The following is a 22483-nucleotide window of genomic DNA, read 5'->3' as shown; positions in this document are numbered from 1 at the left end:
TATTGTGAAGTTTATAAAGAGTTCAGCCTATCCAATAGAATAAAGTCAGCAGAGTTTCTGGGGGAACGGCGAAAGCAATACGCAGCCTAGGTACACGAGCCTGGGTATTTTGTTCCCAGGCTCTCTAAGTCACAGCTATTTGCCTAACAAAATAGTGTCCTAACCACAGAATTTTGCGTTCTGCATAGTGCAGTGATTAAAAGTAACCCTTGTAAAATGACTTTCCCATCACTGTTTGCTGTGTGCCCCCAGGCAGATCAGCTCCCCTTAAGGCCTCAGCTGGCCAGTCTTTCCTGTCTGTAACATGAAGGCTAAAATTACACGTCTCTTGCCTTGGAACTGTGAATATGCTAAAGGGTGCAGAGAACTTTGCACTGCTCACATTTACATCTCAGTGGTTCTGTAAGGAAGTGGCAGGGATTATTGCCACTGTCAGACAAAGAAACAGGCCTGGAATCTGCTCTGGGTTTTGGGGTGCGAAGGGCAGAGTTCCCCATTTCTGTGTCTTTCTCTTACCCTTCAAGTGAACACGTTTTTAGTTATTGCCAGGCCTATCCGCATTCTGAGCTCCAGCCCAAAAGGTCATAGGAAGGTATTTTTATCTTGTCCCTATCCCCCTTCCTTTCACATCCCGGGTTCTCTCAGGTCTCTTGGGACCTCTCCCACTCCCAGCCAGGCCCCTCACCCTGCACCCCAGGGCCCCAGCACCAGCCTCCCCAACCTCCTCTGACTCTTGCCTCCCTTCTCTCCCTCCTCTCTCCCCTCCCTGCTCTCAGGTGGCTGCTGAGATCTTGGTGAGTGTCCTGTTCTTCATTTGGGTTTTAACGGCCTCTGAGTAAAGTCCACCTTTACTGGGCCGAGCGGGGCAGTATCGACCACCTTTACTGGGCCGAGCGGGGCAGTATCGAGCAGTGATTTGGGAGCTTGCTGTGCGGCTTCTCTCTCTCCCCTTCAGGGCCCCGCTTGGTAAAAGATAGGCCAGGCAAGTGTTTCCCAAACTTCAGCTAATCATCTCTGGCATGATTTGTGCTGTGTAACCACCAGCTATTAATACTGATCTTTAAATCGACTCACTTTTAAACCCAAAATGAGTTAAGGGGAATTTACTATCAGTATAAATAGAACTAGTAGCTAGCTAGAAGACAACATGGAAACACTAATATGCAGTGTGATCGGGTGTGTTTGCCCTTGACCCCGCTTGGGGAAACACTGGCCAGGCCATCTTCTCTGCATATGACCCCATACACACTTCCCAGAGGGGCTTGCAGAAAGGTTGAGGGATGGAAGGGGAACTCCCAGTTGCTATGCTCAGAGTCTATGTGGGTCCTCCTAGGAGCCCCGGCCCCACGGTCCTGAGGCTAGGATGGAAGTACCCAGTGCTAAGGCCATCTTTGTCAGTTCACAGGGTCCTTGTGAACTGGAGAGGGGAGTATAGAAGCCACTGTGCTTGAGGAAGGAAGAGGGGACCAGTCTTGGCCCCCTTGGATGGCTGGGTGAGCCCAGCTTCTGACTGCCCTCAGCCCAGGCAAAGACATGAAAGTGAATAATAACCAAGGCTTTCTCATGTCTCCCCTCCCAAATCCTTGCTCCAACTGGGGCTCTGCAGGAAATAGCAGACACACCCAGTGGAGACAAAACTTCCTTGGAGACACGTTTCATGACGATCCTGTGTACCCGGAGCTATCCGCACCTCCGGAGAGGTGAGGCCTGACCTCCTCCCTTCCCAGCTCAGCAGGAAGATCCCAGAATCTGATGAGAGCCTCTCAGCTCTCTGTGGCAAGAGGAGCCCGTTGCCCACCCACCTCCTCCTTAACCCAGCAGTAGCGTGTCATGGGTGACGGCGACTCTGGAGCCCTGGGTTCTAGTCCTGGCTCTACCACTTATACCTCACCTTCTTTCTCCTCCTTAGGGAAGCAGGTGGGATGCCCGGGATTAGGTATAGCAACTGGATTTCACCTCAAAGGCCAACTCTGATTGGTAGTAGCTGCCTAGAGTGCTGTGTTAAGAAGGATTCTGGGGTCCCGCGTCATGATTCACTGGCGATGCCTGCCAGGAGCAAGGCAGCGAGAGGTGGTGGTGGCACAAGACCCACATAGACATCTTTGAACCACAGGCTGCCACATGCTCAGGGCACACCTCTATGCAGTGGCCCTGGCACTCGGTAATCATGAAGTGTCCTGCACTGAGACATTTACATTTTAACATGCATTTGTCTGGCACTTCTCAGTATTTAAGGTGCTTTAGCATAGTGGCTAAAGAATGGACTTGGGCACTGGACCGCCTTGATTTGAATCCCCCACTTAACAGCCATGTGACCTCAGGCAAGTCACCGAATCTCTGCGCCTGAGCTCTCTTACGTAGGAATCAGGGTTTTAGCTCTACCTCAGATGATTGTTGTGAAGATACAAAAAACATAACACACATAAAGCACTGGCGCAATGCCTGACTCAGTGAGTGTTTCCTGAGTGTTATCATTGTGTCTTTATCCCAAGTGGACACAGGAGGAAGAGGAGGCCCAGAAAGGAGAGGGATCACCCAAGGTCCCTCAGTGAGCTGGGGCAGAAGCATGACTAGGACCCGTGCTCCTTTTACTACCCCAGCCTGGGTTCCCAGAACTTGGCCGAGGTTCTAAGGCCATTGGCCAGGCACGGGGACTAACGTGGGACAGATCTGGCTCTGAGCCCACTTCAGCCTTGATGTCAGAGCTTCTCTATCAGGATGATCTTGCCCAATGCATTTAGGCCTGGGCTGTGGCCGTATCTGCTGCCCTTCCACTTTCTCAGGCATAGCCTGTGGGAGGCACTGGGTGGGGCTGAGGAGGGGTCCTCCTCCTCCTGCACTGAAGCTCACCCCCACCTCTGGGGCTTCTCTTGTGGCCAGTCTTCCAGGAGTTCATCAAGATGACCAACTATGACGTGGAGCACACCATCAAGAAGGAGATGTCTGGGGATGTCAGGGACGCATTTGTGGCCATTGGTAACTGGCAGGGACTAAGGGAAGGGCTGGGGGCACTGGGAACTTGAACAGATTCTCTGGAAGAATAGAACCTTGGCGGCCTCCGAAGCTACTACTGGAAAGTGAACACTGTCACAGTTCGCCTCCAGGGGTGCTGCCAAATGTGTGATTGTGCAGGAATGTCATGAGGTCTGTTCCAGGCTGCAGGAGAGGGTGAGAAAATAACTGTCGCTGGGGAAGGACCAGGAAGACTGGGGCAGGCAGGGGAGGGGGCATGCTGTCCTGCACAACTAGGGTGTGTACACACACACCACACACACACTTGACACACACACCTAACATATACAAGACACATACTATACACACACATTCTCACATGTGACACACACTCATACATAAAACACGTTACATATGCATGTGACAGGTGCACACCACACATACACACATCACACACAGAACACATTATATATACACATACATGCTACACCCCCACAAGACACTACACCTACACACACACCACTTGCACACTATGCACACATGACCCATGCACACCACATATACGCAGCACACATGCACACACATACAAGACACATACACACTAGATGCAGATGACACACACACAGACCCTCGTCTCCTCTCAGTACCTGGCTTTTTGGTTACGCTTATATAATTTGAGCTCTTGACTTTGAAAAGGTTTTTCCCTTTTGGATCTTAATTCCACCGTGTATAAATATGGATGAGTGGATATGGGTTAGGGCTGAAGTTATTCTCATTAATATTCATCATTAGTGGTATCTTGTTTCATTTACTATAAAACACATTGCATCAATGCACTTTTAAAAAATCTTACCAAGAGGTGTCCGTGGAAGATTTTCACATAATTGCCATCAATTATAAAACACATCTTGATTTCAGAGACACTAAAATGTGGGGAAAAGATGTGTTAGATTTGGGTGAAGTAGAGGTGGTGGTAGGGGTGTTGTTTAGTGTGTGATGGGCCTTTACCACCCAGGAGCAATATCAAGGAGGCGGGATAGCCCAGTGAATAAAAGCATGGAATCCAGGTTGAATCCCTGCTCTGCCACTTACTCACTATATGTCCTTGGGCAGGTCACAAAACCTCTGTGTCTCAATTTCCTCCTTTGTAAAGTGGAGATAACAACAGTGCCCAGCCCATAGGGTGGATTTTGTAAGGCTGAAATTAGTTAATTATATGTAAAGCACTTGGAACGGTGCCTCTTGGCATGTAATACTCACTGGACAAGGGTTAGTTTGTATTTGTATTGTTGTTTCCCACCAAGCCCTGTGCAAAGTTAGTTGCACGCAGGTTTAGTTACATTCTCATCAGGTGCTCTTAACCAGCTTATTTTACAAAAGAGGACACTGAGTTCAGAGAGGCTTATAGCAGTAGAACCAGGACTCAAACCACAGGCTGCCTACCTCCAAAGCTCATGTTCTTAACACCAGAATAATTAGCCTTTGGAGACACTTTCAGATTCCTACCCTCCTCGTGTATTTCCCTCTTCCCTTTCTCCTCCCACTTTGAACAGGTATACACATGCAAACACACACCACAACACACCATTTCACACTCCTCCATCCAGTGGCAGGCATCGGGGTCCCCTGTGACAGATGGACAGGCTCAGTTCTTAGGAAGGCTTGTGGGGTTGGTTACAGAGGAGAGAAGTTTCTGCCCAGCGTGCTTCTTAGCCAGACTGATAAAGCCCTAGGTCTGAAGTCAGGGAAGGCTTCCTGGAGGTGATGTCATGACTGGGGACATGGACATCAAGTACAGCCTTGAAGGATGGGATTTGATTTAGAGAGATAATGTAGTGAAGGGCAGATAGGAAATGCATCTATCCAGGAAGGACAGAGAGACACAGGAATTTGCAGTTTGTTCTGGGAATGGGGGAGCAAGGGCCATGAGGTTGCAAAGAAGGCAAGGAGCTTTGACATTCAAGCCAAGGAGCTTGGGATTTGTTTGGGAGGTAGTAGGGAGATATGTAAGGAGCTGGAGACAGGAGGTGTGTGATGTGATCTTTCCCACGGGGTTCCTGAGCCTGTTGCAGAGGAGTCTTGCTTGACTCTGCCACTGGGGTACGCAACTCCAGCCTCTTGCCGTCTGTTCTCATTATATCCAGAGTCATTCCAGCTATAGTACTGGTGTCTGGTTCCTCCTTTTTAAGCTGTCTGAGACACCTGTGCGTGGGCTTTGGAGCCTTGCAGTCAAGCAGCTGTGAAGGGCTAGAGAACCCTAGGCTTTGAGAAAGGGCGGGGTTGGTGAAACCAGGCAGGCATTATCTGCAGCCAGGGTAGGGAGCAGGGGCTGCCAATCCTGCAAGATTGTTCAGGCCCTGGGGAAACACTCAGCCCCAGGGATTTGCATGGTCCCTTAAATTTTACCAACGGACAGTCATTCTTTGGAGCAGTATTTCTCTAAATCAGTAACTCTCAAGCATTAGGCTGCACCAGAGTAGGGTGGCCAACCATCCTGATTTGGGCAAGGCTTTCAGTGCGTTAGGTTGGTGCAAAAGTCATTGCAGTTTTGCCACTGAAAGTGATGGCAAAAATTGCAATTACTTTGGCACCAACCTAATAAAACCTGGAGTGTCCCAGGCAAACTAGGACAAGCTGGTCACTCACCTCCAGAGTTTCAGATTCAGCATCTCTGGAATCTGGAATCTGAGGCAGGAGAATCTGCCTTTCTTCCAGGTTTTCAAGTGATGCTAATGTTGTTGGTCTGGAAACCACACTTTGAGAACCACTGCTCAAAATCTTTCCAAAATCTGAGTCTTTAGGGTGGAGCCTAAACCCTGAGTTTTAAACAAGCTTCTTGGGTGATTCCAAGGCATTTAAAAGTTTGAGGCCCCGTGCCTTGGGTTCATGAGGAGTTAATTACCTTTGAATCCTCTCCTGACCTTGGTTAGCTGTAAGCACCTTAGAAGGAAGAGAGTTGCAACCAATTGAGAGCCAGGCCTAAGGATGGGCCAGAGGAGGAAGCATGGGGAAGGGGAGCAAAGGTGTCATCTGAGCATGACCCTGGGGTTGACAATGATCTACAGACCCATGCAGGGATAGACGAGGTGGGGAGATGGGGGAGGCCAGTCCAGAGTCTGGGTTCACAGCCTCTGACCACGTTCCCCGCATCTCTCTGCTCTTCCTACCAGTTCAAAGTGTCAAGAACAAGCCTCTCTTCTTTGCTGACAAACTTTACAAATCCATGAAGGTAAGAAAATGTGCTGGCGCTCCTTTCCCTTCAAGCACTGACTTACATACACACACAAACAAACAGATGTGCACCATCCCCCAGATCAGGATTCCTGGCAGCTGTTTCTTCCCATTTGACATTTATTAGCATCTGCCCTTGTCTGGCTCTAGGATGGTATTTCCCAGTTGGGGGTGATTTCCCCCGCCTTCCCCCCTACCAGAGGATATTTGGCAATACCCAGACACATTTTTGGTCATCACAACTTGGAGATTGTTGCTACCGGCATCTGGTGGGGAGAGAACAGGGATGCTGTTAAACAACCTCAGTGCAAAGGATAAGCTTGCGCAACAAAGAATTATCCAGCCCCAATTGCCAAGGTTGAGAAATGTGCTCTGGAGGCACACAGGGCTGGGTAGGACACAGTCTCTGCCCTCTCAGAGCTCACAATCTATCAGGTGACACAGGGTCTCCTATGACAAATAGTCATCAAAGGTCACAAGCGCTCCCCTCTGAGTCTAGGCCTGCCCTTCCGGGAGAGCCCAAGCCACACTGGCCACCCTCTCAGCCACTGGAGTCTCAACTGCAGACAGCCTGGGCAGGTGGGAGGGTAGGAAGGAACCTGAGACCCTCACCCTACAGTCTCCAAATGTGACAGCCGTTCATTGAGCACTCACTATGTGTCAAGCCTGTGCCAAGGGCTTCATCTCTCTGACCACAGCTGACCCTCATGGCAGTCCTGTGAAACTGTGGTAGCATCCTCATTTGATAGAGGAGGAAACTCAGGCCTAGGTAGGGTAAAACGTTGCCCACATTTACATAGCTCCTAAGAGGCAGAGCTGGGACTCGAACCTAGCTCTGACTCCTGGGCTGGTGCTTGTCGCTCCCTGGGGGCAGAGGCAGCTCTGGCTGCCCACACATTCCACACCCTGTGCCTGCTCCTTGGGCCCGGTGGTAGTTTCCTAGGGCTGGTGTAACACATTCCACAAATTGGGTGACAGCAGGAGTTTATTCTCTCATAGTTCTGGAGGCCAAAAGCCCAAAATCAAGGTGTCGCCTGGGTTGGGTCCTCCTGGAGGCTCTGGGGGAGAAGCACTCCCCTGCCTCTCCTAGCTTCTGGTGGTTGCCAGAAGTCCTTGGTGTTTCCTGGCTGTGAATGCATCACTCCAGTCTCTGCCTCTGTCCTCACCTAGTCACTTTTCTGTGTGTATGTCTGTGCCCTCCCTCTTCTAAAGATATTGGTTATTGGTTTCGGCTTCAATCTAATTCAGTATGCCTTCATCTTAACTAATTACATGCGCAAATACCTTATTTCCAAATTACATCATGTTCTGAGTTTCCAGGTGGATGTGGGGACACTATTCAACCCACACGCGTCTTTTTTGCGTGTCAGTCTGGCCAGTCCTGGGCACAGGGGGATTTTGGTCAGGACTGTTTGCAGAAGACAGAGGTGGAACACCCGCCCTGTTTTTGGAAGGAACAAGGGACAAAGGCAGATGGGATACCACTCTTTCTTGCCTGACTGGGCTCTATCTCTCCTTCCGCCTGTGTCTCCCTCCTGCCTGGCTCCACCAGGGTGCTGGCACAGATGAGAAGACTCTGACCAGGATCATGGTATCCCGCAGTGAGATTGACCTGCTCAACATCCGGAGGGAATTCATTGAGAAATATGACAAGTCTCTCCACCAAGCCATTGAGGTAAGGGGAGGGGCTAGAGGTTAGCAGGAAGGGGGTGAGTGTCAGATCCCTAATATAAGATTAGAAGTCTTTATTCCCATGGACTTTTTCCCAGTGGGTTACCACTTAGAACAGCCAGGATATTGAAATGAAAGGGGGTCTGTATTGCATTGTTTATACCAAAATCAATTCCAAAAGAATCAAAGGTTTATAATTAAAGATTTCCAAATAAAACAAGAGCCCATTTTTTGCTTTTTTAAAAGCAATGTTATGGAAGTATAACTTACATATCATGGGCAGGTGTGGTGGCTCACACCTGTAATCACAGCACGTTGGAAGGCCAAGGCAGGTGGATCACTTGAGGTCAGGAGTTCGAGACCAGCCTGGCCAACATAGTGAAACCCTGTCTCTACTAAAAATACAAAAATTAGCCGGGTGTGTTGGCTCATGCCTGTAATCCCAGCTACTCAGGAGGCTGAGGCAAGAGAATCGCTTGAACCCAGGAGGTAGAGGTTGCAGTGAGCTGAGATCACGCCACTGCACTCCAGCCTGGGCAACAGAGCAAGACTCCATCTCAAAAACAGACAAACAAACAAATGAAAAACTTACATATCATAAAATTCACCTGTTTTAAGGGTACAATTCAACAGTTTTTAGTAAATTTACTGAGTTGTACAACCATTCCCATAATGCAGCTGGTTTCCAAACACTTCTATCATCCCACTAAGCTCTCTTATACCTGTTTATCTAGTTCCATCCCCAGCCATAGGCAACCACCAAGCTACTTTGTGTCTCTGTAGATTTGCCTTTTCTGAATATTTCATATAAATGGAATCACCTAATATGTGACCTTTTGTATCTGACTTTGTTTGTTTGTTTGTTTGTTTGTTTTTGAGATGGAGTCTTGCTCTGTCACCCAGGCTGGAGTGCAGCAGTGCCATCTCATCTCACTGCAACCTCCACCTCCTGGGTTCAAGCAATTCTCCTGCCTCAGCCTCCCGAGTAGCTGGGACTGCAGGCATGCATCACTATGCCTGGCTAATTTTTGTATTTTTAGTAGAGACAGGGTTTCACTGTGTTGGCCAGGCTGGTTGCTAGCTCCTGACCTCAAGTGATCCACCTGCCTTGGCCTCCCAAAGTGCTGGGATTACAGGTGTGAACCACCACACCTGGCTGTGTCTGACTTTTTTGACATATGGAGCTTATATTTTTGCTCTTTGAGATCAGCCAAGATCTTAAAGTCTGATGCTTGGTTCTACTTGGCTAATGAGACTATGGGCATCTCAGAGGCAGTCTCTTACAGACTTAGTAGGAATGTAAGTAAATTGTTGGCACATTTTGATACTATATTATGTTTTAAAATCATACATCAAAAAATACAAGGACAAACAAAATCCCGAAAACCATGTCTCATAACAATGATAGGAGTCCCTCAGAAAGGAGATCCATACCATATGGGTCAGGAAGTTTGGCCTCCCCAGTCTGAACGTATGCCAGACCATTGTGATGTGTGGTGAGCGTGATGGTGTTTGTACCCATTCCCAGCAATGGCCTGGCAGTTAGCACTCAATGTTGTTTGTTCAAATAAGAAATCACCTAACACGATATGCCAAGGGCCGTGGGGGAGGGTATCAGCAGAGTGCCAGGGGAACCAAGGGAGGCCAGAGTTCACTCTGCCTCCTGACGCAAGAGAGTGGCCAGGGTGCTTCACAGAGGAGAGGGCCCTGCTGGCAAATGGGATTGGGGGTGCACAGGGGCATGCTGGACGGGGGAGTGACAGGTGGAGAGAGGACTGAGATGCTCCTGGGGGAAAGGAACAGGTGAAGCTGCAGAGCTCTGCACAGGTCAGATCCCAAAGGGCCTTGAAGCCAGGCTGAGAGCTTGCGTATCTTCCTGGGGATAAACAAAAGGGACATGGTCACATTTATGTGTCTGGGAGATCCCAGTAGCCTACATGTGGCATGGGATCCTATGTTGGTCACGGAGAGAAGCCGAGGGAGTTGTCCAGACAGATGGGCAGCCGGGAGGAGGGGGCATTGAGACTGGAAGGACTGTTTTCACTCACTCTGCTCTCTGCCTCTGCCAGGGTGACACCTCCGGAGACTTCCTGAAAGCCTTGCTGGCTCTCTGTGGTGGTGAGGACTAGGGCCACAGCTTTGGCGGGCACTTCTGCCAAGAAATGGTTATCAGCACCAGCCGCCATGGCCAAGCCTGATTGTTCCAGCTCCAGAGCCTAAGGAAGGGGCAGGGGTGGGGGGAGGGGTTGGGTTGGGCTCTTATCTTCAGTGGAGCTTAGGAAACGCTCCCACTCCCACGGGCCATCGAGGGCCCAGCACGGCTGAGCGGCGGAAAAACCGTAGCCGTAGATCCTGTCCACCTCCACTCCCCTCTGACCCTCAGGCTTTCCCAGCTTCCTCCCCTTGCTACAGCCTCTGCCCTGGTTTGGGCTATGTCAGATCCAAAAACATCCTGAACCTCTGTCTGTAAAATGAGTAGTGTCTGTACTTTGAATGAGGGGGTTGGTGGCAGGGGCCAGTTGAATGTGCTGGGCGGGGTGGTGGGAAGGACAGTAAATGTGCTGGGGCAAACTGACAAATCTTCCCATCCATTTCACCACCCATCTCCATCCAGGCCGCGCTAGAGTACTGGACCAGGAATTTGGATGCCTGGGTTCAAATCTGCATCTGCCATGCACTTGTTTCTGACCTTAGGCCAGCCCCTTTCCCTCCCTGAGTCTCTATTTTCTTATCTACAATGAGAGAGTTGGACAAAAAAATCTTGGCTTCCCTTCTAACATTAACATCCTAAAGTATGCCTCCGATTCATTCCCTTGACACTTTTTATTTCTAAGGAAGAAATAAAAAGAGATGCACAAACACATAAACACATTTCCAGTGAGGGCCTCTGTCTTCTACCTAGAGCCTGCAGCCTGGATTTTCCTCATTAGAGCTTGAGGTTGTAAAGTCTGTCCAGGAGCGAGTTACGTCTTTAAATTCTTGCAAGGTGTTTCCCGGGAAGCGCACAGGAGAATCTGAGTTTGCAGCAAGCCTGGGAAGGCTGGCCCAGCCCTGCTCTGGGCCTCAGATTCCCCCTCATCCCCTCTCGCTGTCTGGACATTTCTGTATGCTCTTCATCCATTTCAACCAAGCCCAAACTTCCTCTTTTGAACTATGCAAGGGTGCCCGATGTGATCTTGATCTGGAGAGGTGCATGGAAAGTTTCCTTCATGCAGGTCACTGATAAGCAAGTAGGCGCAACTGCAGTTCCTCTGCCTTCCCTCCCCCCAGCCCTACTTCCGGTCTGTGGCTTTGGTCTAAGATTGTCCAGTGACCATGGCATGGGGCTGGCTGCTGGCCAAAGGGCACTGCTCCCTACCCTGGCTGACCAGACTAGTTTATTGCGGGTTAGCACGCGTTTGTTTTCTTTTCTTTTTCCTTTTCTTTTCTTTTTTTTTTTGAGATGGACTTTCGCTCTTGTTGCCTAGGCTGGAGTGCAATGGCGTGAATTTGGCTCACTGCCACCTCTGCCTCCCGGGTTCAAGCGATTCTCCTGCCTCAGCTTCCCGAGTAGCTGGGATTACAGACATGTGCTACCACACCTGGCTAATTCTGTATTTTTAATAGAGATGGAGTTTCTCCATGTTGGTCAGGCTGGTCTCGAACTCCCGATCTCAGGTGATCCACCCGCCTTGGCCTCCCAAAGTGCTGGGATTACAGGCGTGAGCCACCGTGCGCGGCGCATGTGTTTGTTTTCATAGCTGTGAAGACAGCAACAGGCAGGTGAGAGAGTCTGGTCTCGTCCCTCCCTCACTTGTGACTTCAGACCAGCCATTGCCCTCACTGGGCCTCAGTTACTCCATCTTTATAGTGGGGGGTTGGATCCAACAATTTTGAAGAGCTCTCTCTTAATCTCTGACATAATGAGTCTGAAACAAAGAAAAGTTACCTTACCGTGTCTTTACTTCCTTTCTTCTGGGCTATGAACTCATAGCTGAGGGCCAGCTAAGAGCTTTTTGGGATATTTGTCTAACTTAATTGAACTGTTACTGAAAGATAAATTAACAAAATGGTTCAGAGTTTTGGATTAAGACCTTTGTAACTAACTGACCGTGAGCATGGGAGCTTCGGTTTCCTTCTCTGTAAAACAGGGCTCCTCATTCCAATTCCACCTATCCTGTAGCCTTGTGGGAATAAAAGCAGGTACCACGTGGAGGTGCTCGGCAGGGTGCGTGCCTGGCTCGGAGTCAGTCTCACTACCTGCCCCGAACCAGGCTCAGTTGTAGGGGCTGAAAGGTGGAGCCCATGATGCTTTATGGCTTTGATTTCATGAAGTCGTCAGCTGCAGATCACAAAGGCATTTGAACCCAAAAAGAAAAGTGCCTTAAAATATATACTGAGGGAAATGGGCTTGGGGCAGAAAGGAAAGAAGAGTGGAATCAGGGAATAGAAGTGAGGAGAGCCCATGGAGCTGAGGGGAACACAGAAGAGGAGGCCTAGAAACCAGGAATGAGGACAGCTAAAATTGGGCACTAGCTGTCTAATGCCTCCCTAATGCCTCAGCATGCATTTTCCACATAATTTTCAGTTAAGGTAGTTGCATTCTGGTACTGGTCGGTAGCAGGAAGGAAACCCTAAGAGTTTGTGAGGTGAGGTAGACAAGATGAGAAGTGACAGTTTGTCTCCAATTAAGGAGGACTTTAAATGTCAGGATTTTCTCTGATAACCTAGGGGAAGCCTTTGGAGTTCTTGAGTGGGGAAGGTGTGCGTCTAGCTATGCTCTGAGGACAAATGTAGGAAGGCAGGGTGCCATTTGGGAGCCTTTTGCAACGGTCCTACTAAGAGCTAGGTGCCGGCTGAACAAACCACATTTTTTTCTTGGAGTTGTAGCAGAGGAGGAGAGTAGCCACTGTTCTGAGCCAGAGCACCCCATTCACGCATGCATGCAGTTTACACTTAATGAGTGGCTCCTACGTTCCATGCCATGTGCTAGGTGCAAAACATACAAACCAATGTGGTTCTGGTGCTTAAGGAGCTTCCACTGAGTGTCCCTCCTGCTCAGCTCTCTCCAAAATGACACTGGAGATTGCTTCTGTGGCCAAAGTTTAATCGGGAGAAGTGATGGGGGCTAATTTAAAACTAAAAGGAAAGAGAAAGCAGAAGCCCAAACCGCTGCTGTCTCAAAGTGGGAGAAAGGGAGGCTGGCTGTGATGTTCTAAGGGTAGAAGGGGCCCTCAGAAATTCTCACCTCCCTCCCTCACTTGCAGATGAAACAACTGTCACTTCCACAGAGAGGAAGCAACTGGCCCAGGGTACATAGCAAGCTAGCAGCAGACAGAACTGGAATTGCCATCCCGGCCAGGGCCGGTGCTTTTAGAAGCACCCTGTGTTTTCTCCTTTTGTCGTCACCTGTGGAGGTGGGCTTCAATACTCTCTAGCTCCTCACTGCTCCCCCTCCTGCCTTGAGCCTTGCATTTTCCCTTTAGGGCAAACTGTTACAAGCTCTGAACTGGGATGGGCCAATCTTGGTCTTTGGGGCCACTAGGAAATACCCGAAGGAAGTTGCCCATTGGGAGGGGGGGTGCCCTTTTAACCTGAGCAGAGAGCAGCTATTTAGGAATTGCCACTCAACCTCCTGCCCGTGGCGGTGGTGTGGGAACCGCTGGCTGTTTAAAGTTTCCCTATGGCCAGGTGCAGTGGCCCGTGCCTGTAACCCCAGCACTTTGGGAGGCCAAAGTGGGCAGATCGCTTGAGCCCAGTTCAAGACCAGCCTGTGTGTAGCAAAACCCCGTCTCTACAAAAAATAGGGGAAAAAAATGCTGGAGGTAGTGGTGTATGCCTGCAGTCTCAAGAGGCTGAGGTGGGAGGATCGCTTGAGCCCAGGTTGTGGAGGTTGCAGTGAGCCATGATCGTGACATTGCACTCCAGCCTGGACTACCAAGGGACACCGTGTCTCAAAAAAAAAAAATCCCCCTATATTCATGGTGCTCCAGCACAGCTGCAAGCAATAAGTCGCCACCAGAATAATCCCACTTGAGAAGCTTTGCCTCCATGGCCATTACTTCCTTTGCAGTATTGTAGGGGTGATCACCCTCTTTTTACCAATGAGGAAACTTGGACTCCAAGTGGTGAAACAAATTGCCTGAAGACATAGACAGTACATCATGGATTGACTCACTGGAAATGGTCTTAGAGATGGCCCCAACCAACCCTCTCGTTTCACTAGTTTGGTAACTGAGGCCCAGAGACAGGATTGTGACCATTGTATTAGTAAGTGCCAGATCTGAGGCTAGAACGCAGCTGTCCTGATTCCAGGTTCTGCTCTCTCTGCTGACACTTCCTCCTTTACCTATTGATGAGGAAGCCAGACTGAGCTGAGCATGGGAGGGAGAAGTGTCGGGTTGCCCATCCTGAATTTCGGAACCGAGAAGCGGTAAAACAGCGCTCTAACATGCCTCTTCATTCCCCACCAGAACTTGGGTTTCCTACAGATTTCCCCACTTTAGGGTTGGAGTGAGGCAAGTGGGAAATTGTAGTTACATAACTGAGCCCTCTGCTCAGTGGTTAAGTCTGTGGAGGCAGGCAGGCCTGGGTTCAAATCCCATCCACCACTATTAATAGAAGTAAATAAGTAACTTGACCTGTCTGTATTGGCAATGCACGTTTATTTCTGAGCACACTGTCTAGAACATTCGAAGGACTCAGTAAGTATATCAGCTCTTTATTATCAATAATAGGAAGGATTCTATTTTAGAGAAGAGTAATCAGGGTCAGAGGGGGGAGTCTGATGCTCTACACTATGCCTGCTACACAGAGAGCTAAGTGGGGAAAGATTATTAGAAAAATCTCAACCAGACCAGGCTCAGTGGCTACACCTATAATCCCAGCACTTTGGGAGGCCGAGGTGGGTGGATCACCTGAGGTCAAGAGTTCAAGACCCGCCTGGCCAACATGGTGAAACCCCGTCTCTACTAAAAATACAAAAAAATATTTAGCTGAGTTGCGGTGGCGGGCACCTGTAATCACAGCTACTTGGGATGCCGAGGCAGGAGAATCGCTTGAACCCAGGAGGCGGTGGTTACGGTGAGCCAAGATCACACCACTGCACTGCAGCCTGATTGACAAGAGCAAAACTGTCTTAAAACAAAAAAAGAAAGAAAAAGAAAAATCTCAACCAAGCAAGGGACACTGAGTGCAGAGGCGATGAATTAACCACAGGGAGGACTAACAAAGGCTCCTTGGAGAACGGGACATTTGAGAGCACCTCAGCAGATGGTTAGAGAAGCTCTTACATTAGAAACTACTGAAGGAGGGAGGGGTGTCCAGGCAGAGGCAATGGCTGAAGCAAAGGCGCAGAGCTGGGAAAGGAGAGGTGCGTGGGAGTGCTGGGGCCCGTCACCCGCTGTGCGAGGACGCCCTCTGGGAAGGTCACTGAGTCCAGGCTGAAGAGTATGGACTTTATCCTCCAGGCACTGGCTAGCCCCTGAATGTGCTAGGGAGGGAGATTATATGATTAGAGATGTCCTTTAGAAAAGATATCCCCAGGGACCAGCATGGAGGAGACAGGACCAGCAGCTGGGGTCCCTAGGTTTGGGGGGGATGAGGACACAAGCCAGCACAGAGGATGCAGAGATGGAGAAAAAAGAAGGACACTGGGGAGCGAGAAAACAGGGAAAAGGGCCCTAAAGTGCCATGGGGAGTGAGCGGGGAGGAAGCAGATGTGAAGCCAGGTTCCATTCCCTAAGAACTCAGAGAAGGACATGAGGACAGAGGTCCTGATGTAGGCTGTCCCACTGCCCTCCTCTCAGCTAGGTAAGGACTGACAAAACCCTAAACAAGAGCCGTCTGGGAATGTCCCCCCACCACACAAACAGGCCCAGCTGTTAAAATTTCCAGAACATGCATTTCCTTCTGTGGGATGGCCCCACCCCTTCCTCCCAACTACCACCATCTGCCTGTTGTGCTGCCAGCTGCAGGCAGAACCCTCCCTGGCCGTCTTGAAGGCCATGGACCTTGACCTGGGAGGGCCTGAAAGGAAAGTAGGGAGGGTGGGGAACTGACATTTCCTTCCCCCACTTTCCCATGTGCCTGCTATCCACTCAAGGCCCGTAAATACTGCTTGTCACACAGAATTACAGTCACTGCCAGCCATACCCACAGAGCACACAGTAGAATGAGAAACACATTGCTGGTAATACAGAGGAGTGTAAGGTATTCTGCTGGTAACACATACAGAGACACACATTGTTGACCGTACAGAGAAAATAATTTTTTTTTAATTTGCTGATAACAACCAAAAATACAGACATTGTGTGTGTGTGTGTGTGTGTGTGTGTGTGTGTGTGTGTGTGTGTATTGCTGTCCACATGGGAAACACCTCGCATATGTATCCTAACTTGTTCTTCACACACACTGGGGCATGTGCACACTCACACTTTTCTTAGTGCATAGCCTTAGTGTGCCCCACACACCTCCAGAAATCAGGAGTCTGCCTGTTGTTGTGTAAGCCCATCAGAGGAGGACAACCAACCAGGCCGTGTGGAGGGCAGACTTCGAGCCCAACAGCCCTGACTTGAACTCTGATCCTACTTGGCATCCTATTCTGGGAGACAAGACTAGCTCCCTGGAGAACCAGGCAGTAAATGAGATCAAGCCTTGGGAAAGGAGTGAAGTCCCCAGGGAAGGCTTTCTGGATACGGTGAGGCGCCCAGTGAGTGAAATTTAAAGAGGTAGCAGAGAAAAATTGATTCTCCTTCAAAAGCATGGATCCCATTCCATTCACTTTTCCAGGAGCATTCTAGAAACTGGTGGTGAAGGGGTTAACTGTGCCAGTTACCACATCCCTTGCCCCCACAGGGCTTTGAAAAACCAGAGTGCTGGGATTTGCCCAAGGTGAGTCAGGGTCACTACCTTCCTGCTGCCTTTGGCCGTTCCCAGGATAAAACTCCCCTGGTTGAGTGAGATGGAAACCTAAAATGAAACCTTGCTAGACTCCCGGACTCAAGCCTCATTACCGTCACCTTTGTCAGCAGCCGCAGCGCCAAATCTATCGTCACCATCATCACTTCTCCCTGAGGCCTGGTCTCCCGTTGGGGTAGGAATGTGCTGATTTTGCTTGGGCAACGCACCCTCTCCTTGGGCCTCAGACTCTCAATTTTCCTACATTGGAGGATACTTTAGAGGCAAAATGAGATTAATTTCATGAGGAGCCTAGCACAGTGCCTGGTACCCTGGGAATGTTCAGGTCCTATTACCTGCCCTTCTGTCTTTCCCAGTGTCCTCTCCTCTTTTCTCTCTGCCATCCCAGGGTCCAGGTTAATTGCAGTGCAATATTTGCATAGACGTGAGACCTCACCCGGGGAAATTCCCCCTGGTGACCAACCAGGCTTCCTTTCTGAGGTCAGGCCACATCATCAGACACTGCTCCTTCCTCTCCGGCTTGCCACTGCCACCGCTGGCTTTCGCCCCTGTCATCTGGTGGGTTTAGATCCTGGCACACAGATTTAGGCTCATCCTTTGACCTTGGGCACTGTCCAGAGGGTGGGGATGTGGAGGCTGGGCTAGGGACCCAGAGCAAAACAGTGAGGGGATAGATACTCGGGGAGAAGAGGAAAGGGCAGCAGGTAGGTGGTGGATAGGAAGCCTGGATTGCAATTTGAACTCATCAGTAACTCCCTGGCTGCCCCTGGGCACAAGCCTTCCCTTCTCTGAACCTTAGTTTCCCCTTCTATCCAGTGAGAAGATTGGTCAAGATAATCTCTAAGCTTTGTTCCAGATCTGATAGACTAAGAAGCCACTTCCTTTGCTTCCACTTCCTTTGGCAGCACAGTGTTGCAACATCTGTACTTGGATCCTCTTCCTTTGACAAGAATCTTGCAACATGCCACCCTGTATTAGTTTCCTTGGAAAGCACAATTTTGCAAAATGCCTCCCTGAATCCCATTTTTCAAATGCTGATAGAATGACACATACCTCCTCTCCACTTAGTGGCTTAGCTTGCGTTTTAACTTTTCCTTTCACACCCATCATACATACTGTTCTGTGACTCCCCAAAAGAGGGATTCTCTCTACATTCTGAAATTTGTTGTCCCTATCCTGGTATTGAGAAGTCACCTTCCTGATACAAAAAGAAGGAACAAGTTGGGAGACCACAGTGACTCAACAACAGTAAGTTCCTGGGATCACCTGCATCAGAACCAGCTGTTAAAAGGGCAGCTTTGTCTCAAAAAAAAGGCAGCTTCTAGGTCAGTGGTCACAACTTTGCACCTCAAAATCACCTGGGGAGCTTTATCAATACCCATGCCCAGGCCACACCCCCGGAGATTCTGGTTTAATTAATGTGGGGTGGGGCCTGGAGGGTCTGCGTGTTTAGAAAGCTCCCCAGGTGATTTAAATGTGCAGTCAGGATTGAGAACTCCTGGTCAAAGGACACTAAAGTTAACAAACCCATGGTCTATAATATTCTCTATGAAATTATCCTAATGGATGCCCTTTTGTGCACACAGCTGTGCTCAGTGTTATAAATGGGCGAAGAGAATTTACTCCCTTTTACAGATGAGGAAGGTGAGGGATGGAGAGAGGAAGTACTGATGAGGCCATATGGTGAGTCAGTAATAGTGGCTGGCCTGGCACCAAGCGGATACCTGTGGCCTCAAAGCTTGAGGCCTGTCCATTTACTCACAGTCTGAAAAAGGGTGCTGCCAGCTCTTCAGACAGCTGTTTGCAACCAGGCTTACCCCACATGCATCAGTAAAATAAGGAGGGATATTTGTGGATTTAACACCTGCCTCTGTCACTAACAAGTCAAATCCCCTTTCTCAAGACGTATTTCTCACTGTCCCCAGATCTCTTCCTGAGGTGCCAGTTTGATCAGAACATTTTTGGCCACAAAAGTATTTTGTTAATGTTAGTGGAAAGAAAGACTCCTATGGCCCCCCCATTGCTTATAGAATGGAGGCGACATTCTTTTCTTTTTTCTTTTTTTGAGATGGAGTCTCGCTCTGTCGCCCAGGCTGGAGTGCAGTGGCATGATCTTGGCTCACTGCAAACTCCACCTCCCGGGTTCACGCCATTCTCCTGCCTCAGCCTCCCGAGTAGCTGGGACTACAGGTGCCCGCCACCACACCCGGCTAATTTTTTGTATTTTTTAGTAGAGATGGGGTTTCACCGTGTTAGCCAGGATGGTCTCGATCTCCTGACCTTGTGATCTGCCTGCCTCGGACTCCCAAAGTGCTGGGATTACAGGCATGACTCACTGTGCCCGGCCAGAGGCGACATTCTTTAGTCCAGTGTTCAAGGCTCCCGAGGTCTGTCTGCCCAGTCTCAGCTCTCTTTACATGTGTATCCCCAGTCCTCTACTCTCCCCAACATCGGGGACATTGTACACATCAGCCCCACTCGATGGGGTTCTAGCATTTCATTCTATGACCCACTTCCTTCTCCTTCTCTCCTTCCCTCCACAAGCATTCATGGATTGCCTGCTGTTTGCTAGGCACTGGTGAAATTGTGACAATCAAAGAAGAAATAGTCCCTGACCACATGGGGCTTATACTCCAGAACAAGTTTTCTCTATGGACATGTTGAGAACACTGTTGATGTGTTGGGTTGGGTCATTTTTTGTTATGGGGATCTGTCCTGTGCATGGTAGGCTGCTTGGCAGCATCCCTGCCTTCTGTCCAATAAATGTCAGTAGTATACTCCCTCCTCAGTTGTGACAATGAAAAATGTCTCCAGATATTGCCAGTTGTCCTGTGGGGGCCAAAATCATCCCTGGCTGAAAACCATTTTTCTCATCAGATGCTAAATTAGCTACACCAATAATCATTTTATTACAACTAGTTGCAGAGAGAGAGAAAGGCAGGGCTTGAAAATGCAGAACAAGGGGCCTGCTGTGGTCTGGAGGGGAGTGCAGGAGTGGGGAAGATCAGGGAAACTTCCCAGAAGAGGCACACTTAAGTTGAGACAGAGAAAATAAGCAGGCATTGGCCAGGTGAAAGGCACAGTGGAGGGGAGGTGCTGCAGCCAGGGGCCAAGGAAGATGCAAGGATGCCAAAAGAAGCAAAAAGGAAGACCAGGCACGGTGGCTCACGCCTGTAACCCCAGCACTTTGGGAGGCCGAGGCGGGTGGATCACGAGTTCAGGAGTTCAAGACCAGCCCGGCCAACATGGTGAAACCCTGTCTCTACTAAAGATACAAAACATTAGCTGGGCGTTGTGGCGCGCGCCTGTAATCCCAGCTGCTCAGGAGGTTGAGGTAGGAGAATTGCTTGAACCTGGGAGGCGGAGGTTGCAGTAAGCCAAGATTGTACCATTGCACTCCAGCCTGGGCGACAGGGTGAGACTCTGTCTCAAAAAAAAAAATAAATAAAAAGAAGAAGAAGCAGAAAGGAGCTGGCACATTTGAGGAATGCTTAGGGGTGGTTAGAGTGGGAAGGGATGGTAAGTAGAGGCTAGATCATGAAGGGCCTTGGAAGAATTTGTCAGCCATTGATAGGCACCCATCCAAAGGAGAAGAAGGCAGAGCTGAGCTTTAAATGAGAGCCGACTGACAATGCAATGGGCTACCTGTAAGGTAGTGAGCTCCCCATCATTGAAGTAGGGTGGCAAAACTTGGCTGACCACTTGACAATGGTTGGGGTAGGATGTGCTGGTTCTGGGTAGGCTATTGAGCCAGTAGACATCTGAAAAACTATGATTCTATGACCTCTTCTAACTGCCTGTCCTCAAAGTTCAGATAAGCAGGTAACTTCATTGGCTTGAGTGGGACTTTGCAAAAATCATAGATTTGATGCTTGGGTGACTCAGAGAAGTAAACGCATCCTCAGTATCTACCAGTGAGTTCCTGACAGTGAGTTCTACCTAGCTGCCTATATGTGAGCAGATAATTCTCACTTTGGATTTGGAAGATCCAGCTGAGAGTTTTGGCTTCTCAAACTCTATGGGGAGTATCGGGGAGTATCAGGGAGTTTAATTAAACTGCTGCCTTTAGGGATCCCCTCGTTAGAGAGTCTGATTTCTTAGCTCTATGATGGGGTCCAGAAATCTGCCAAATCCTGGGCTAGGTCCTAATGGCATGAAGAGTTTCTATTCTTGGGGAACTTTCAACAGAACTGGTGAACCAGGAAACTCACAGAGTCAAATTCATTCATTCCCTAAGTAATTATCAAATAGCTTTTATGAGACTGGCTCAGTCCTGTCCCTACAACATCAGCAGCAACACCAGAGATGTCAAAATGGGTGAGGTAGGGCTGGATAATTCCGTATCAAAAGAGTGGTCCTGTGACAGTTTCCTTGTGTATATCCAAATTTTGCCCTCTTTTAAGATCCAGTATAGGTCTCATCTCCTCCACATCCTCACTGGAGACATTACTTAGATTTGAACTCTACTTGTGCCATTTATTAGCAGTTGTCTTAACCCACTAGGAGCCTCTTTTCTTCTTTTGCAGAATAGTATATCAGTCTTATACAGTTCTTAAGAGAGATGCGTGAAATAATTCACTTAAGAGCACTGAGTACTGTGCCTGGCATATGATAAGCTTAAATATTAGCTCTTAGTGTTTTTATTTCCTAACCACCTAATGGCAATCCGCCTTTATCCATCCTGATTTCTCCTTCCTCTGAACTTTTGGACTTCCTTAACGTGTCAGAATGGGAGGTCCCTTAGTGGTCATCTAGCCTGATATTTTACATTATAGAAGGAGAAGCTGAGGACCAAAACTTGCCTAGGGCCATACGGCAGAGCCAGGATTCAAAGTCAGCTCTACTGATTCCCAGTCTGAGGGTCTCTTCTTCCTCAGTGTCTATCCCCTGGCCTGAACAGAGAAGGCAGCTTCAGGGAATCCATGCATGGCTGGAAGGGGGAAGAGGTGAGAGAAACTGATTGCTGTCAGCATTTCAGCAGGGAGAGCTCAGAGCCATTCTCTTCATAGGATGTGCCAGCCAGGTATTCTAACTGGAAATCCCAGCTCATGTCGCTCCAGCTCCTTGAACCTCCTTAGCCCTTCAAGGTCCCTGTGCCATCTAAGATTCCGTGGGCAGGAACTGGTCTAAGCCAGGCTCTGTGAATTTACAGAGAATATGTAATTATAGTGGACTTTAAAGTGCAAATATTGTATATAGGGGGAAAATTGTAATCCAGGAACATTAGGGCTGAGCTACACATATTTTCACCCCCTGCAGAGAAAAGGGTCTATGTATAGGAAAACATCATCTTTTTGCCCCTGGTCTAGCTCAAGGGTCAGTATCATTCATACAACTGCACTTTCTGTGATGATGGAAATATCTGTGCAGTCTGGCATGGTAGCTGCTTGCCACGTGTGGCAATCGAGCCCTTGAAAAGTGGCAGTGCCACTGAGGGGCTGAGTGTGGTGTGGGAAAGAGCACTGGACTAGGAGTCAGGAAGTCCCTCTATTTACTCACTTGGAAATTTATTTCCCCTGTCTGGCCTCCACTTCCTTGTCTGTAAAGTGAGGCCATTGGGCTAGGAGATTTAGCATCCCCGTGTAATCCTGATCTGAAGGGCACAGATGCAGTTGGATGGGATTCAATGGACCCTTCTCCGCCCCCACCTCTTATTGATCCTCTCCTCCTGCAGAGGCTGCATGTGGCCCCTTGTGACCTGGATCTGTTTATTTCTCCAGGTCTACCTCTG

At 49.1% G+C, this 22483-nt stretch overlaps 1 protein-coding gene across 2 annotated transcripts in view; it reads left to right on the top strand.

The window, feature by feature from the left end:
• Positions 1–10326, top strand: part of ANXA6 (annexin A6) — a 57453-nt gene extending 47127 nt beyond the window's left edge. The window contains exons 22-27 of one of the 2 annotated variants that reach the window (XM_004042840.5): positions 777–794; positions 1607–1700; positions 2881–2976; positions 6123–6181; positions 7736–7858; positions 9924–10326. In XM_004042840.5, coding sequence (XP_004042888.1) covers positions 777–794; positions 1607–1700; positions 2881–2976; positions 6123–6181; positions 7736–7858; positions 9924–9983 — 450 coding nt within the window. In that variant the 3' untranslated portion in view covers positions 9984–10326. The remainder of the gene's footprint in view (positions 1–776; positions 795–1606; positions 1701–2880; positions 2977–6122; positions 6182–7735; positions 7859–9923) is intronic. The other variant, XM_019027312.4, reaches the window with a different exon arrangement.
• The last annotated feature ends 12157 nt before the right edge of the window (positions 10327–22483 follow it).

This window comes from Gorilla gorilla, chromosome 4 (assembly GCF_029281585.2).
Source record: "Gorilla gorilla gorilla isolate KB3781 chromosome 4, NHGRI_mGorGor1-v2.1_pri, whole genome shotgun sequence".
Classification (NCBI taxonomy): domain Eukaryota; kingdom Metazoa; phylum Chordata; class Mammalia; order Primates; family Hominidae; genus Gorilla; species Gorilla gorilla.
Note: the sequence above shows the minus strand (reverse complement) of the source record. Positions and strands in the feature narration are given on the sequence as shown.